The 17,871-nt window shown below is 36.3% G+C and overlaps 2 protein-coding genes and 1 pseudogene across 8 annotated transcripts; 1 reads left to right on the top strand and 2 right to left on the bottom strand.

Moving 5' to 3' along the window:
• Nucleotides 1-621: 621 nt before the first annotated feature.
• LOC121764582 lies at nucleotides 622-1,333 on the top strand (annotated as a pseudogene).
• Nucleotides 1,334-4,603: 3,270 nt separating this feature from the next.
• LOC121763726 (SUPPRESSOR OF GAMMA RESPONSE 1-like) lies at nucleotides 4,604-9,432 on the bottom strand. 2 transcript variants are annotated; one of them, XM_042159791.1, is made up of 6 exons: nucleotides 9,239-9,432; nucleotides 8,489-8,621; nucleotides 7,757-7,943; nucleotides 6,893-7,383; nucleotides 5,068-5,322; nucleotides 4,604-4,977 (listed from the first exon to the last, which is right to left on the bottom strand). In XM_042159791.1, the coding sequence occupies exons 1-6, from the start codon at nucleotides 9,244-9,246 to the stop codon at nucleotides 4,915-4,917; spliced, it is 1,137 nt and encodes a 378-aa protein (XP_042015725.1). In that variant the 5' UTR covers nucleotides 9,247-9,432; the 3' UTR covers nucleotides 4,604-4,914. The 2 variants fall into 2 exon arrangements, with proteins under 2 accessions (XP_042015725.1, XP_042015726.1); XM_042159792.1 differs by having other exon boundaries at nucleotides 4,604-4,971.
• Nucleotides 9,433-11,143: 1,711 nt separating this feature from the next.
• LOC121765332 (probable sodium/metabolite cotransporter BASS4, chloroplastic) lies at nucleotides 11,144-16,305 on the bottom strand. Of its 6 annotated transcripts, none has more exons than XM_042161439.1 (14): nucleotides 16,027-16,283; nucleotides 15,847-15,949; nucleotides 15,504-15,611; nucleotides 15,059-15,126; nucleotides 14,622-14,700; nucleotides 14,155-14,213; nucleotides 13,979-14,068; nucleotides 13,785-13,898; nucleotides 13,381-13,402; nucleotides 13,205-13,272; nucleotides 12,543-12,628; nucleotides 11,849-11,978; nucleotides 11,550-11,651; nucleotides 11,144-11,476 (listed from the first exon to the last, which is right to left on the bottom strand). In XM_042161439.1, the coding sequence occupies exons 1-14, from the start codon at nucleotides 16,219-16,221 to the stop codon at nucleotides 11,402-11,404; spliced, it is 1,299 nt and encodes a 432-aa protein (XP_042017373.1). In that variant the 5' UTR covers nucleotides 16,222-16,283; the 3' UTR covers nucleotides 11,144-11,401. The 6 variants fall into 6 exon arrangements, 4 of the variants coding, with proteins under 4 accessions (XP_042017373.1, XP_042017374.1, XP_042017376.1 ...); XM_042161440.1 differs by having other exon boundaries at nucleotides 13,979-14,047; XR_006042819.1 differs by lacking the exon at nucleotides 11,144-11,476 and having other exon boundaries at nucleotides 11,633-11,651; nucleotides 11,849-12,370; nucleotides 16,027-16,305.
• Between the last annotated feature and the right edge of the window lie 1,566 nt (nucleotides 16,306-17,871).

The raw sequence follows: 17,871 nt of genomic DNA, 5'->3' as shown, positions 1-17,871 counted from the left end.
TCCAAAAAATAGTCTTATGCCAAAATTAGTCATATACTAAAAATAATTAATTTCAATTTATTACTTATTTTTTTTATATTTATCTCTTCTATTTTATTTATATTTTCTATTTTTATTTCTTTTACTCTTCCATTTTAATATTTTTTTTTCTTTTACTCCCCCCGTCCCACAATATTAGACTCATTTCTTTTGGCACAAAAATCTATGAGGTGTTGTTTAGTGGTGTAAATGAGGTTGGTAATAAAGTAAATTTTTACCATAAATGGAAATGACTCAAGTATGTTTGGACATCCCAAAGTGGTATAAGAGTCTAATATCTTGGGACGAAGTATATTTTTGGAGGATAGAAGAGAAGAGAGGAGATTAAATATTTGAAAAATGACAGCATATCTCATTTGTGCCATCATGTAGCTCAAAATGATTAATAGGGAGTAATTATTAAAAAAAAAGACGCAATGATGAATAACTAGAAAATAATTAAAATAAACTTTACAAGGGACCCCATAAAGCTTTATACAGAGTCCGATTACAAAAAGTAATGTTTTTATATAAATAAATAAAGGGAAAAATTTAGAAACTTAGACTAAAATAATAGAATTGGGATAATCAGGTGAGCCATCGCCTATATAAAGGAAAGATTGCAAAGAATATGTGCGTAGCCTTCTCTTCACATGCTTAGTTGAGATGGGATTACACGGCAAATTGGTTGCAGTAATAGAATTCAAAGCCGGTGGAGATGTATTCCATGCACTTGCAAGGCACAGACCACATGGAATTTCCACAATTAGCCCTGAAATAGTGAAAGGATGTGATCTTCAAGAGGGTGAATTTGGTCATGTTGGTTCTATCTATCATTTGCTGGGATTACGTCCATGGTATTTATTCATACATATACATCTTTTATTTGATTACGATGCACATACTAAATTCAGATAAATTGACCTAATTTTTTTAGTCCCATGTCAACTTATAAGTGAAGGATTATGTACCATTTCACACCAATAGAAAGATTAAAAATAAAAAACGTTGATGAAGAGAAGAGAGAGCAAAAGAAGTGATGCAGATGGAAAAGCGAAAAAAGCAAAAGAAGTGATCCAGTTAATTGATGAAGAGAAAAAAGTGATCCAACTGAAGGTGATTGAAGGGAACTTGTTGGAGCTTTACAAAGATTTCGTAATTACAACGCACATAGAGACAAATGATGGCAATGATATGTGATTATCTGCAAAAAACTAAGAATTTGACATTAGTATTTTAGAATGTAAAGAATTTAAATTAAATTATAAATTTTTTAAAATAAAATATGTAAATACAATTAGTATTCAAATTTGTATTTTAGAATGTAAAGAATTTAAATTAACTTATAAAATTTTAAAATAAAATATGTAAATACAATTAGTATTAGTGTATCATATATTAAATTTTAATTTTTCGAATATTATTGTGAGTTAAGCTAAGAAAAATAATATTACTTTTTTATAAAGACACAAAGAAAATATTAAATATACTTTCTCCGTCCCAAAAAATTGAGATTTTAGGTATAACACGAGTTTTAATGCAAAATTGATAAAGTAGGAGAGATGTAGAAAAATTAAATGATTGAAGTATTGTTAGTGGAGAATGATACTCACCTTATAAAAGAGAAAAGACTTACAAAAAATGGAAAGAGGCTACTTTTGTCGGACATACCAAAATAGAAAAAGAAGATTATTTTTATAGGACAGGTGAAGTATATGTTTAAATACTCCCTCCGTCCCGCACTACTCGCACTTATTTCCTTTTTGGGCGTCCCAAGTTACTTGCACTCTTTCCATTTTTAGTAAAAAATTTCACCTACAGCCGTCATTTTTGACTTTCCTATACACTCATTCCTTAATCTCCGAGCCGAAAAGGAAATGAGCGAGTAGCCCGGGACGGAGGGAGTATTAAGCAAATGAGTTAAGTACATTTGATTTGTTTTATTTTATCGAGATTTGACTATTACATTTTAAAATTTATGAATTTTTAAAAAATTAATGTTTTATGAAGTTGAGAATTAAAATCATGAAATTCTTAAATTCAAAACTGTAAACTCAATTTGTATTGATATATCACATATCAAATTTTATTTTGTTGCAAGTTATAGTGATTTGAGCTAAAAACTCTAATATTTTTTTTAAAAAAAGATAATAATAATAATCATAATAACTATATAGCTTTAAAATATTGAATAAACGAATTAAGAACAAGTGATAATTTTTTTTAGGGGCATTACTTAGAGCATCAATAACGCGTCGGGCCGGGCCGCAAATAAATTTAAACTGTTGAATATATGGCATTTTAATTTGTTGCATTTATAATGAATTAAGCTAAGAACTACTCCCCCAAAATAGCTAAGACTACTTTTCCGTTTTTTAAAAATAAAAATTCTTTCCTTGTTTCTAAAATACTCCCTAATCTCTTAATTATTATGTCCGATTCTAGTTTCTTAGCGGCCATGACAAAAAGTTAAAATTGAGAGACTCAAGAAAACAGGGGCGGTGAACATATTAATGAGAGAACAAAATTAGGATGTTTCATGATTATTTTACTAACTTTAATGATTCATTCTAATAAGATAGTTTGATTAAAAATTTATTCTTGATGTGTCTCAATTATTATCAGTTACTATTTCTGAATTCTAGGGGCATTACTTAGAGCATAAATAACGCGTCGGGCCGGGCCGCAAATTGCGAGTCCCGGCCCGTCCCAAGCGTTGGATGGAGGTGAGTCACGGCCCAGGCCGGTCCCGAGGCCGCATTTGCGGCTCGGTGACGGTCCCGCGGCCCGGCCTGGCCAGCGTTAATGCGTCACGGGCCGCATCCCGCGAGTCCCGGCCCAGCGTTGCATGATCTTCGAGCCTGGCCGCAAGTCCCCAAAAATTATTATTATTATTATTATTATTTTTCGATTTTGTGTCTATAAATACGAGACTATCGTCCATCATTCTTACGTGCATTATCCATTTCAATCCTCTATTATACCCTTTGTTTCGGCGTCAATGGAGAGGTTCAACATCGATAAACGTCAGATGGACGAGTTCGTTAACTCGAACAATTGGTACATGCCGGCGTCGCCACCATCGCAGCCGACGCCTAGTCCGGGAGTCGGTAGCAACGTCGACGTAACATCGCCGGTCAACACCGAAGAGTTCGAGATCAGTGAGATGGAGCCCGCTCAAGGGCGGGGCAAGGGCAAGGTCGGCGAGGAGGATGGGCCGAAGAAGTACAGTCCGCAAGAGACAATGTGGCTTGCGAGGAACTACATCGACGTCGTCGAGGATCCTATCATCGGCAACCAGCTGTTCGACAAGGTTTTCTGGGAGCGGATTGCTGAGAGGTATAACGCTGGGCGTCCTAAAGGGTCGATCGAGCGTAGCTACGTGAAGCTGCGCAAGCATTGGGGTCGGATCCAGGCGGATATGAGCAAGTGGAATGGAAAGTGGTCCAACGTAGTCCGGATGTGGCCGAGCGGGCATAGCGAGGCGGACCTCGTCGAGAAGGTGAAGGAGGTATTCTTCGCTGACGGGAAGAAGGCCTTCAAGTACTTCGACGTTTGGAAGCTCGTCGAGAAGAGCCCGAAGTACACCAGCGGTGCCGAGCCGACGGCAACTGGGGCGGCGAAGAGATCCAAAGTTTCTGCCTCCGGAAACTACTCTTCAAGCGAAGGAGGTCCGTCGATCGACCTCAACGTGACGGACGACGACGTCTTCGGCTCCTCTCCTAGCATTCAGAGCCGCCCGATGGGAACAAAGGCGGCAAAGAGGAAAGCAAAGGGGAAGGCAACTGCGAGCAACTCCGCCATGGTGCCACCGCCGATCAATCCGTCTCTGGATAAGATGTCCAACTCTTTGTCGGAGATGAGTATTACATGGCGGATGAGCCAGCTGACGGAGTTGACATTGAGGGATACCTCGACGATGTCGGAGTTCGAACTCGAGTTGCACCGTGAGATGATCGCCTACCTTCGCGCCCAAATGAAGAAGTAGTAGTTGTGGCCCGGGTTTCTAGTATTTTTAATTTGCTTCGTCTAGGAAATGTAATGTTAATTTCTAATGAACAATGCATTTTCCCGGTTTCAATTGTTCAACGAATTGCATTTACGAATTAAATATGTTGAAGTTGTGAATAGTGTCATTTATTAGTTGCGGCCCGGGTTGTGGCCTGCAGGGTTAGAGCAGTTGGGGCCTGGAAACTGTAGAGGAATGATGACGTGGAGGGGACTTGAGGCCTAAAACCGGGCCGGGGTTATTGATGCCGTTAAACACCACAATAGAAAAAAAAATTTTACACATGTACAGAATAGTACATTTCACACAAGCACACAAATAAAATCCATATGACATACATTGAAATCTAATCTGTTAGATTAAAATCCATTAACATAAAAGAACACAAATAAAAGAGTGAAAATCTTTGATTGTCTATTAAACACCAAAAGAACACAGAGAAATGAAAATTACAGAAATATATCACATAAACTAATTGAATAGGTACTCGAGTCTCCCTAAACTGAAATGAAAGGCATAATTATACCAAAATAAACTAAAATTAAAAGGCTCTAACCATTCTACATATACATAACAGAAATACAACAATACTACACTTCAACCAAAAAACATTTTCAGTGTCCACCATAACAAACCAACAATATGTGCATGACAAAAGCCAAATAATATTACAAACAACATTGTTTGACATTTATATATACATAGTTTAGTAACTAATATATCACACCTCCAAAGCTGATACCGATGGGAGTTCGACAAACCTGAATCTACGTCTCATTAGGCTCACGTTCTTCTTCTCTCTTTGCGATCAACTCTAGCTTTTAGTCGAAATCTTATTGCTCGTATGAGGGGACCACGAGAGGTGCAAAAATGGGACGTTTCGAGTCCTAATACAGTCGGTCCAACGAATCAAATACGCTGTCTTGGGACGAGAACTGCAACTCCTGTGACTGAGGGATAAGAAAGGACATACAAAACCTATGAATAGTGAGATAAAAGACATGATGTTACAGATTTATAGATGCGGAGGATGGGCTTACGTTGAAATCTGGCGCAACGTCGAGGTCTAAGTTCTCAAGCTCGCCTATTCCACAGCAACCGGTGGTGTCTCTGTTGTGCACGGCGTTTATGTCACCAGATGCATCTTTAGAGTCGAATATCTCGTTGCAGGATAGGGAGTTCGGTCGATTGAAATCATCAGCTTCGGTGTTTCCCGCCAAGCAAGTGATGAACTCAACTTCTTCTAACCGGGAACTATAGGAAGAGTGATATGGTTCGTTGAGATGCTCGGTTTCCTGGGCAACGAAACAATAAACGTGTGTGGATGAATGAGTAAAAACATCATGTATTATCAATGCAAGAGTGAGTAGTAAAAGTGTATGTGTGCAGTGCAATGGCGGATCCAGGAACAAATTATCGTGGGGTCGAACAAGATAGTAAATATTTATTTAAAATAATTGTTTAAATTAATTATTTTTATAAATATATTTTTTAATATAAATAATTCATGCGAGTATCGATATTCTTAAAACAACATACTCCACTTTCTTCGTCCCGTTATAAGTGAGACTCTTCTTTTGGATACAAAATTTAAGAAAAAGACGTTTATGGAGCTAACTGAAGAAAGAATAAAATATGATCTTAGATAAAACAAAGATGCAAATAAATAATAAAGTAAGAGAGAACAATTATGTTATATTACGTATTTTGACAAAAAAAAATGACATACACAGCATAATTTTTCTGTAACATACCAAATTTTTAAAGATTTAAAAAATTGAATATGAATAATAAGGTTGAAAATTTAAAATATAAAACTAAGAGTAGAAGAAATTAAGAAATATTTACTTTATATAAATAGGTGGTTAATATAGATAAATTGATTTTGATATACTGTAAAAAAATATTACTACTACTACTATTTAACATTAATTGATAAGATGAGAAAATATTTTTAATGGACTTCTAAGAATTACTTCAAATAAAGAAAATATTTCAAAGCCCATTTTACAATTAGATAACATATTTAAGATATTTAATCTTTTAAACTTAGTTAAATTTATTGATGCCGGTTTATTCTATTTCACGAGTGAATATAGGGATGAGAAAACAATAATGACATCGCCAATACCATTCCTCTTTCTCTTCGAAAACAAAAACCGCGGAAGGAATCTTCCCCTCCAACTCCTTCGTTCTCGACAACAGTCTACCCATCCGGCTGCCTCACTTCCTTCCTTTCTCTCTGATCAGTCTCCTCATCATCTCACACAGCGTGAGGACGTGAGGAGGGGGCGGAGACGTGAACGCTGTAGGGTCGGAGGCCGAAGAAAGTAGCTTTCCGGTGCACTCCGTGGCAGGTGGTGGGGTCGGCCGACCCCGCCCGACCCCACCTGGATCCGCCAGTGGCAGTGTGTGTGCGCGCAATGCGTGTACATATTTTTGATTGGTGTGTGTTATGTGTGTGCATAGTATGTGTATTCATTGTGTGTAAAAATAAAAGTATTTTATTATATCAAACTCTGGATTTGGAATTAAAGGCTCAATTCAAATTTCAAACTCTCATTCCATTTTACAAACAAAGCCTTACAATTTCTACAACTTCAATAAAAATGAACAATGTCACAAGATACTCCCTCCGTTCCCATTAGAAATGAAACATTTGCTTTTCGGCACGAGATTTTATGTAGTGTTGTTTTGTGAGTTAATGAGAATAGAATAAAGTAAGAAAGATGAAAAGGTAGAGATTATGTTGTTTTCATTCTAGAAAACATTTCGGTTTGAATGGGACAACCTAAAAAGAAAAACGTTTCATTTTTAGCAGAACATGGGGAGTATAAAGAAGCAGTGCTAGAAGAGTTTGCCAACCTGAAGTAGTGACTGAAGGAAATAATCGTCCGAGTCCGAATACGGAGTTTGGTCCTGACAAGGAGGGTCGGGAGTGGTCATCTTAGGCGTCATCGGGATCACATGAACTGCCTTTACATGAACATCCGATTCTTCCTTCACCAAAGTAAGACTTCCAACCTTCTCACTCTCCTTCTCGGGCTGGTGAAAGATCTTCGAGACCACATATTCTCCCTCTTTCTCGTCCTTGTCACTCCCGAGATGGTACTGATGCATCACCCAATTGCACTTATCGGCCTTGCATCCCCTCTTAGACGTCTCGTAAAGAACCATGATCTTCTTAAAACCTCTATGGATCCCACTTTGCATCACCGGCTTGGTTTTGCCCGTCTTGTGCCAACGCACGCGTGCACTTTCTTGATCCCCAATTCTACGACGCTTCCTCCTGCCACTAGCGTATGCGTTGGCAATTCTATAAAAGTAATGAGCACTGCTTCCATCCATCTTGGCTCCTGCAAACATTCATCAATTCATCAGAGCCTACGAGTTTTCTAATCGCACGCCCGATTTGAAATCTATAGATGCACGAATATAGCTCGACAGTACTCAACTCAACACACTACACCATCAAATGTATGACTCATTATAAAAACGATCTGAATATTCTGATAAGCTCAAAGTTTCTACACAAACAAGAATGAGGATGGTTTTCCATACAGTAAGACGCGTTACACGTTGCATTACTGTTTTCTCGTTGTTGATGGAGTTGAAAGAAACGAGAAGCAAGGCATTACATTTTTCGCCTAGTCTCCTAAAGCAAAAAAATAAATTTGAGACATGAATATGTCACATTACCAAAAGAGTTATAGGCCTAACTTAACTCACCGGGAAGATTTTGCGGATGAGTGTAACATATTCCCCCTTCTCCTTCCAAAGTTGGGATGAACTCATCGATGAACAAGTGGGGCTCCGATTTCCACACGCCTCGTTTTGCAGCCAAATGATCCAGCAGCTCTGCATCAGATGGATCAAATTTCACACCAGCAGGAAAGCCCGGCCATTCATGTGGAAACTGTAAGAACAAGTCATCAAACTCAATCTCTAATTACTCATTAGTACAATCAATTCCACAGCATGCTCGAAAACAGGATCAAACAGAAAGGCTACACGACTACTAGATGAAATCTGAAAGAACAAGTCATGGAACTCAATCTCTCATTACTCATTAGTAAAAATCCAAGAAGAAGCAATGCAAACTCGAAACAGAATCGAACAGAGACACTACACGACTACTACACGAACGGGTGAAAATGAAGCTTCTTACACCACTATTGTCTATTGGATGAAATCCGAACATGAAACTCAATCTCTCATTGCTCAATACTACAAATCCAAGATGAAGCAATATAAACTCGAAACAGGATGAATGGGTGAAAATTAAGTATCTAACATCACTGTTGTCTATTAGATTGAAAGAACAAGTCATGAAGTTCAATCTCTCATTACTACAAATCAAAGAAGATGCGATATAAACTCCATAGCTTAGCACACAACACGCTCGAAAACAGGATTGAACACACAACTACCCGATGAAAGAGTAAAAATGAAGTTCCTTACATCACTGTTGTCTATCAGATGGTGGCACTTGGGGCATCGGGTATTCGCCCCACAATCCTTGATCCGACAAGAAGCAGGGAGACCTGCATTGATCACCTTCCTCGCGAGACTTCGACCATCAACAAGCCACGACCTGCATCACATCACTCAACACTGTCAACAAACTCATACTACAAAACCACCTAACCTAAATCAACCATCTGTCTGTTCTGATTGGGAAGAATATGAGCAACAAAACTAGTAAACATTTAATGAAAGAATTCTTATTCTTGTCAAGATTCATTTTCCCTCCATTATGAACATCAAGAAACACCACTTTACTCATAATCTTAAATTCAAGAAGTTGGCACTGATTTTAATCTTATGCCAAAAAAGGCTATATCTGAACTAAGTATTCCTTTCTTCATTTAACTTGATTTCACATCAATAACATCATTTTTGCACAAACAAGAAAGAAAAATACCATCTTTAAAAGTCTTACATAACCAGAAACGGAATGAAAAAAAAAGAATAAATCAAACACCCCATCAATTGAAACAGAGAGAGAGACACCCAAGCCTGCGTGAAAAAGGTTTCGTTCTTCCTCAAAAAAATCAATTCTTGGAAACGAGCAATCTCTCTGTCCCTATCACACACACACGCATATACATATAAAGATGGTATTTTTGCCTCAATTAAGTAATCAGAGCTAGATCCAGAAAAGTTTAGAGCTGGATGAACATTCAATTGGTTCCAAGATTGAATTTTTACCTATCCATTCAAGAATCTAAGAGCAAAAATTGTCAGATATTAAATCAAAACCGGTTAAGTAACAACTCTCAGATGATAAAATGCATTCTCATTTGTAAGTTGCGAAGTGAGTGATGAAGACTTTCCTCTGTTCTACACTCGGTTAAGTAAGCGAGTGTTAAATAGCGGGAAAACCCATTACTAGAGGCTCGGAGTTTCCGAACCTGGGTTTCGGGGAGGATTCTTGGCGTTTAAGGGAGTTTGGAGCTTGGTTCGAATGTGGCCATGTTAAACTGAAGCTGACTCCGATCCTTGAGATGCATGTTGGTTGCCAAAAACAGACTTGGTGTCCAAGTAATAAATCTTTGATAAGACGGTTTTAGCCTTTTAGGCAACGAAGTCGAAAAGTTGCAATCTCGATGATTATTTGGCCATTGGAGATTGAGGGGTGAAAATGACTTTTACTGTTTCCAAATTTTATTATTACTTTTGAATTTTTATGTTTTTTTAATTCTTGTATAATCAGACTATTCGTGGATGTTAACTGATATCAATCTATTTTGTAAAATAATACTCCATTTTGTTTAATAGACTGTACATACATAGGAATTAACATTTCAAATTTTGTAATTAAAGCCATAAATTGCAGAGTTAGTGAAGCGTGCGTGGCACGTGCATTTGCCTAACTTTTCCTCATTCGAATAGATTCATGTGTTGATTTTTCCATTTAAATTGTATTTTCTTCTTCATCAATTCGGTACAAATAGCTGAGATTTAAATTTAGCAATGCGAGTTATTGCAATTTGGTGCCGAAGCTAGTAATAAAATCTGATGTCAGTTGATAAGATGGTTTTAGGCAACGAAGTTGAAAAGGTGCGGTCTCGATGTAATTTGGCCATTGGAGACTGAGGGGTGAAAATGTCATTTCAATGTTTTCGGATTTTATTATTTTCGAATTTTCATGAATTAAATTTTTTTGCACTCTTATATGATTAGAACATTCTGGAATGTTAAGTGTTAACTGATGTCAATCTATTTTGGAAATCAATATTTAGCTTAATACATAGTAATTAACATTTTAAATATTGTAGTTATCATAAATTGCACAGTTAGTGAAGCGTGCACGACACGTGCATTTGTCAAACTTTTCCTCGTTCGAATAGAATTTCATATGTTGATTTTTCCAATTAAATTGGATTTTTCTTCTTCATCAATTCGATACAACCTGTAGAGATTTAAATTCAGCAATGCGAGTTATTGCAACTTGCCGAGATTTAAATTCGGCAATGTGAGTTATTGCAACTTGTCAAGATTTAAATTCAGCAATACACGTACCACATCTTGTCGAGATAAAAAACTACCAAATTAGGGTTTTGGATGAAAATGTCAATATAGTGTTTTAAAGATATCAACACAATGCTCTGAGAATGTCAACGCATTGCTTATGTCAACACATTGCTTTAAAAATGACATTCTACACGTATTATATTGACATATTTTATATACTATGTTGACATTTGTTGTTGAACGAAAAATTGAAAATTTCTGAAATATTTTTCAAATTTTGACATCGGAACATATGCAAGTGAGATTTCGTTAGAATCCTTATGAAATTATCTTTAATTTGATATATGTTGTGCGAAAAAATAATTTAAATTGAGAAAGTTATATGCGTTTTAAAGTTTTATGATATTTTTCAAAAGTTAGTTAAAACTAATTTATTGTAAATTGACCTTATTACCCTAATTACCGTTTTTTATTGATCTATTGACATTTCAGGCTAATGATCTAAGCCCTTGATTTAAATATACTATTATTTAATTGTAGTTAGCAATTAAGTATTGAGTTAGCAATATAACAATCCCCTACATGTGATACGATAAGATCCACATTTGGGTGCGTGAATGGAATATGGTAAATTCGCAATGAAAATACAACAGGGAGTAGTTCTTCTTTAAAGTGAAATATCCATCATTTCTCTCAAAAGTTGAAACATTCCGGTACCATTTTGTCACGAGTCACCACATTACAGTAATATCTAAAGCAACCAAGACTTGGATCAATTTTCAGAGGATCGGGAAGCGACTACGAATGTGATGTCTGTGGACGATGCTGGCCTCCTACTGGTGTTTTATACATGTATTTCCATTTCTCACTTATACTTCTCATAAGCGTATGTCGAGTCTATGCTATCTTGGCATTTTCAAATGAGCTCTCCTTTTGTTTCCAGAGGCTCACGATAAAGGAGTCGATGATAATCTACAACACGATGATCCTTGTAAGCTGAAGCAAATACGATAAGACTAAGAGAGGATGAGAAAACTTTGTTCACCTGGTTAAGGTGGGCTGCCACACATGGAAGGACTAGTAAGCCAGATGCACCTAAGGCACCACCAAGCTGCTCAACAACTGCTATCATCACCGGCAAGGTTTTCTGCAAAAGTATACAACATGAAGGCATATCATATTACAGTAGCAAAATGTGAGTAATTTAAATTCTTCATTGTGTTATACTATTATGCTTCTTTTATCCTTCCTGTTTAAATGTTTGGATGCGTTAAATAAGAAATTAATGTCAATTGCTACTTGTGATCAATTAATAAAAAAAATTAACTACAAAGCGCATCTCACCTGGCTGGCTACTAATAGAAGAGCACTTGTATTCTCTTTCTTGGTGAAAGGCGACTTACTACCTCCAGTTATAAGCGAAAGACTCGGGATTAACAAAGCATTAAAAGAAAATAAGGCGAGGTGAAGAATCCTGCAAAATGTTAGGAAGGTAATTAGTTGATGCAGAGGCTATAACTCCCTATGATATATCAGAATCACCTTACTAGTATTTGAGGAAAAAGAGCAACTAGAGAAAAGGGACTTTAAACAACATCAATCCAAGCGTTTGCAATCCAACTTACCATGGAAGGCCAAGAATAGCACAAAAGATGTGAGAAATGAAGACACTTTTAGACATGGAATTTGTTGTTGGTACTAAGAAACATGATATTTTGAAATTGGCTTTAACAAGAACCTGCTCAGTACCCCATAGAATAAATATACGCATCCACTTATAGAAATTGTGTAATGCTTGATCTCTCAGTTCGATCCTCGTCATAATAACGACCTAAGCCTTCCAGAATTGCAGTTCTACAAGATGGCCTTCAAATAATTTCAAAATTTCTCAGACAAGCGAAGGTTTTGATAAGTTTCTTAACATATTATGTGCTTGGACAACATACAGCACATGTAAGAGTTCTTACTTATAATCTCTTTCAGAGACAGCACAAAGCATATAAGAGAAGAGTTAATTGCAGTAAGAAGATATACATACACTCCCAGGACAACAGCTACAAGGAAAACTCCAGGCTTCACCATCAAAAGAAGGGACCTCGATCTGCTGACTTGAATCCAAGGGGCCTTCATGAGGGGCAACGATCAGGAGCAAATATGAAATAGTAAAAGACTTCTCCGAACAATATATTGGCCAAAAACCACATTTCTAAAATAGTCAATCAATATCAGATTGTTGAAGAAAAAGAAGAATGGAAGAAACAGGTAGTCATGTTTATTTATGAAAACTTGTACACTAAGAATCGACCAGCAAACTAAGAGATGGGTCGTAACTTGTAACCTAGCACTCTTCGAGCTGAGTTCTTGGAGGACTATAGACCTAAACCGACGAACTGACCACTTCAGACCGCAACACAGTGAGTCAGTTGCTGCTCACTGGGTTGTTTTATGAAATACTGCTAGCATAATCAGCTAATTTACGACATTTTAGAAGTAAATTTAAACATCTCCCTAAAAGGAATTTTCTCAGATTAACTTAACAAAATCTTGACACTAACTGATAAGTGATAACAATGAGATTATATAATAATATCCAATTGGTGTCACTAAAGATAGAAGTGGTGCCCAAATTTATTTGGTTTTTAAAACTGACAACAATAACATAATTTAAATGTGAGAACAAATCAAAATTGTGCATCTTACAGAACTAAGGAAAATTGCACTGATCGCTGCCAAAAGCTTACGGTTTCCATCTACAAAGTCTGCTATACCTGCAAGATGTTGGTAAAACAATGAGGAGAAAATGCATTCACAGATAAAACATCAGTTTTTCGCCAGCCGTCCTATTAAAACACCAAGAGGGTGTAGAGGTGTCTCACCTTTTGAGAGTTCTCGAGCAACCTGTTGATTGGAGTGACAGATGTATCATGTAAGTAATCAGTAAATGCAAACCTCAAAGGCATCAGGTTAGTTCTAATTGGAAAAAAAGAGGAAAAAAAATTAGCAAGAATATATATCTGGCAAAGTTAAATTACTTTCTCATTGGAACATGCCTAACATTACAGAATTTAGGTAAATATTCAAATGTTAGCTTTCTAGTTATGCCTTGAGGATTTTTACCTTTTTTACATTTTCTTATCCTATAATCCTATATGCTAGCACTATTTTGCAGCAAATATTGGAGAAAGTATGTCCTTATCTTTATCAGATTGGAAAACATAAATGGAGTGAATTAGGGTGCAAATATAGATTAATAAAACTAGTAAATACAGTAAAGCTTCACCTTTCCCAAGATTAGAGGAACTAAAAGCGTGAGAACAAGGCTTTTTAACAACTTTTCAGTTGGAATAGCTACCCCAACTCCCGTAGCTATGAGTTTTGAGATAGCATAAGGTATCTGTTATGCAACAAAGATTTCAGTCCTTTCTTTGCAGCAAGAATAGTTAACAAGTCCAAGAATGGAAGACTAGAACTTACAATTAGAATTCCCAATAGATTTGATACCAAGGTCATCGCAAGTGCAAGAGCAGAGTTCCCTCCAGCTAGCTGTGTTTTGTCAAATAAAACCTGCAGTCAAGCTAACAGCAACATTTTCTTTCTGGCCTGCGAAACCATTAGCAGACATCTTCTGAGAATTTATAACATTCAGTTACCCGTGTCAAAGCCACTCCACTAGATAGAGTTGTAGGCATACAGCAAAATATAGCAAGTCCTGTGAGAATCAGAAATCTCATCAGACATAAACAGGGAAAGTGGTGATAGATAGAAACAAAAAAGTTGTCCCCTCTAGTCAGTGAAGATTAGGGCTGTATGTTTCCTATTTTCCCTCCTCACTTCACTCCTAAAATTAAACCAAATATCCATTACATGTCTCAGGATATATATTCTTAGTTTCTAGTAAAAATGACATCCAGACTTTTCTTCTTAAATATTGATCCCTCTAAATAGAAATGGATATAGTTTATGACATTGAACGAATAAATCTATCTATTTAGTATGACAATTATGCTACTCCTAAGCTTCTCAGAAAAGAAACTTGACCCAAAAACCTCATTTTCTGGTTATCGATACAACAAGTGGACTCATACAATGTCAAGGCAAAGCAGAGCGTAGTTCAAACCTGTAACAAATTCCTGTGGCTGGAGATTGAGCATCAATATGATCTTCGAGAACAAGGGAGTAAAAAATAAAATTGAAGCCTGCATTACAACAAAAAGTAGAAAGTGAGTTCTTACCTAAGGAACTTGAGAGGCAAGACCGCTAGTGTTTCAACACATCGAAATTCATAAAGAATTAATATACAATTATAATCTCACAAAGGGCATTCCGAATATGTATAAGTCTAGGATTTCAAGTTAAAATCTAAGTTAACATCCACTCAAGGTATGATATTAAGACAACATCATAGTGGGATTTAAAAATCTTTCATAACAGCATAGCTAATATATACTAAACGTAAATTATAAAGAACAGAAGCTGATTGGAGTTAGTTTGCCATGAGATAAAATGACAAATTAAAGAGGATAAAATGGTGTATGGAAGAATGCAAGCTCATACCAGCCCAAACAGTCCAACTGGCCATGCTTCAGTAGCAGCGCCAATTTCATCACTGCGCAGCGTCAGTCCTGTAATATGAAAAAAAAAACTAAACTAAACCAAGCTATAAAAAATTATGGAAAGTCAAGGTGGGAAAGGTATATATTACTACCTCCGTCCCGCATTAACTATCGCATTTACTTTTCTGCACTCGTTTTGTAAAAATGATAATAAATAGTTAAAGTCGAGAAATAGTAAAATAAGAGAGAGAGAATAAGGTAGAGAAGAGTATTCTTTACATTATTCTCTTTCTTACTTTACTATTTCTCCACTTTAACTATTTACTATCATTTTTACAAAACGAGTGCAGAAAAGTAAATGTGACAGTTAATGCAGGACAAAGGTAGTAAATCACAAAATATTCAAGAACAATGTCAGAAGGTATTCAATACATGAGAAACCTGACCTGAAATTACAAATATCCCAAAAGTACTAATTTTTGACACACAAAGTTTATCAGCAAGACAACCGGGGCCAGGATTTGCAAGTCCCAATAATACTCCACATATAAGAGCTGCAAGCACAATTAGACGAATACATTAGATTGCAAGTTGAATACCACAGTGAATTGTTCAATATATATCACACAATTTCCGTGCAATAACACCACAACTCAAGCTAAAAAAGATAATTGAAGAAGTTATTGATACAACCACTATTGTTTGTCCAATTTGGATGGTCAGCCTAACCAGATAATATCGATGATGATAAAGATAGATAAGAACGGTTATAAACAACACCAATCATACCTAAAGGTAGGAAATTATCAGAAGCAATCTTAGCTAATGATTTGGTCCAATTTGGACTCGCAACTTCTGGAAGCCGCTTTTCTCCTTCTCCTTCTTCATTTCCCTGTAACACACCAAACCATTACAGTACTGAATTTTTTTTTCAATGATAATTGCAGAGAAACGAGGAATTATAGTAACCTCAAGGGACTTGGCACTTGCTCTAATACTGCGGATTCTGTGAACTGAACGGAGCTCCCAAAGAAGAGGTGCTACATTGGCCTTGCGATGGGGAAAGGGGGGCAAATCATGGGAGGAAATCTGACTCAGATACCGGAAATATGGAATTCCTGTGACCGGATGATTGGGGATAAGGGCTTGGAGTGCTCGCGCCATAGTGGGAATGGTGTGGAAACGGAAGTTTTTCGGATGCAATGGGGCACTTTGATGTTACAATAATGAAAATGTACTCACTCTGTAATTTTTTCATCTATGGGAAAAACGTCATCCTCATCGGTGTCTTATTAAGTAAAAACGCCTACGTGGTTGACGTTTTACATTTTCTTTTTGAATTTGTGATAATACAGCATTTATTGTAACACGCCTATTCCGTTGGCGTGTTCTATGAAGAAAACGCCAACTTCGATGGCATTTTTATGCGAATATCGGATAAAATAATTCAATATTTATAATTTGTACACGCCGATCACGTTGGCGTTTTAAAAGATTTAATTTTAAAAAAATAAAACTAAAATTAGAAACGCCAATATCATTGGCGTGTCTTGACAGAATGTGTAATATCGTATTCTCCTCTCCCAAATCGCGAAACCCACACACAACACACACAGCGGCCGGCGGCTTCTCGGTGATTTCGCCCTTCCTCCATCAATTGCATCAACAAGGAGTGAATCGGTGTCATTCTTCCACCTATTTGATATATTTTTCGGTTAGTATGCTTATTTTTTACAATATTAGAGTAATTGTTTGGTAGTTATTTATGGGTTGTAATGGATTGTAAATTGAGTTGAAATTTTGCGTTGCATTATTATTTAGCGTAGTGGCTTGTTTGAATGGTATTATTATTGATTAATAGTGGAGATATTGGTGTTTAGTTAGAGTATAAATTTGATTAAAAATCAAACTAGGTAGTGTTGTTCTAACTTAAAAATTGGGCAACTTGATTGGGTTTAAGTGAGTTTTAAATTGGTGTTGCATTATTTGGGTTTAGGTGTTACATTATTTGATATTGGGTTTGGGTGATAAATTTGGGTTTAAAAAATTGGTGACAACAAGGAAGCAAATGTCTCGAGGCTCCAAATGTTCTAGCTTAAAAATTGGGCAACTTGATTAAAAACCAAATGTCTCGAGGCTATAAATTTGATTAAAAACCAAACTAGGTAGTGTTGTTCTAGCTTAAAAATTGGGCAACTTGATTGGGTTTAAGTGGGTTTTAAATTGGTGTTGCATTATTTGGGTTTAGGTGTTACATTATTTGATATTGGGTTTGGATGTTAAATTTGGGCTTAAAAAATTAGTGACAACAAGGAAGCAAATGTCTCGAGGCTCCAAATGTTCTTCTAATTCAATTTTGTGTAATGTTGTGTAGGTGATTGTGTTACAATTTTGTGTAATGACGTGTAGGTGAATTTGTGTAATGTTGTGTAGGTGAATTGTGAATATTGTATAGGTGGGAAATTATGATCTTAGGTTTAAATTTGAGGTGATTAGATGGTTATATAGGCTGCTTTGACAACTGATTGCTAATTAGTTTCTTTAGTTGCTAATTAATGCATTTTTTGGTACATTATGTTTATGTGGGAATCATGCAAATTGACAGGCACGAGCTATTATGCATTATTTGATATTGGTGTTCCATTTTGTGATATTGTTTAATTTGAATTGTGAATGTTGTGTAGGTGAATTATGGCAACATCATCAACTTCTCGTCGAAGACTCTTATGTGGTCCTGAGGACCCTTCTGTATTGTATCGTCAGAGACAACACGTCTCTCAAAATATATGGGTAGGAGTTGAATCAGAAAAGGTA

The sequence above is a fragment of the Salvia splendens genome, chromosome 14 (assembly GCF_004379255.2).
Source record: "Salvia splendens isolate huo1 chromosome 14, SspV2, whole genome shotgun sequence".
Classification (NCBI taxonomy): Eukaryota; Viridiplantae; Streptophyta; class Magnoliopsida; order Lamiales; family Lamiaceae; genus Salvia; species Salvia splendens.
This window is presented reverse-complemented; position numbering and strand designations above follow the sequence as displayed.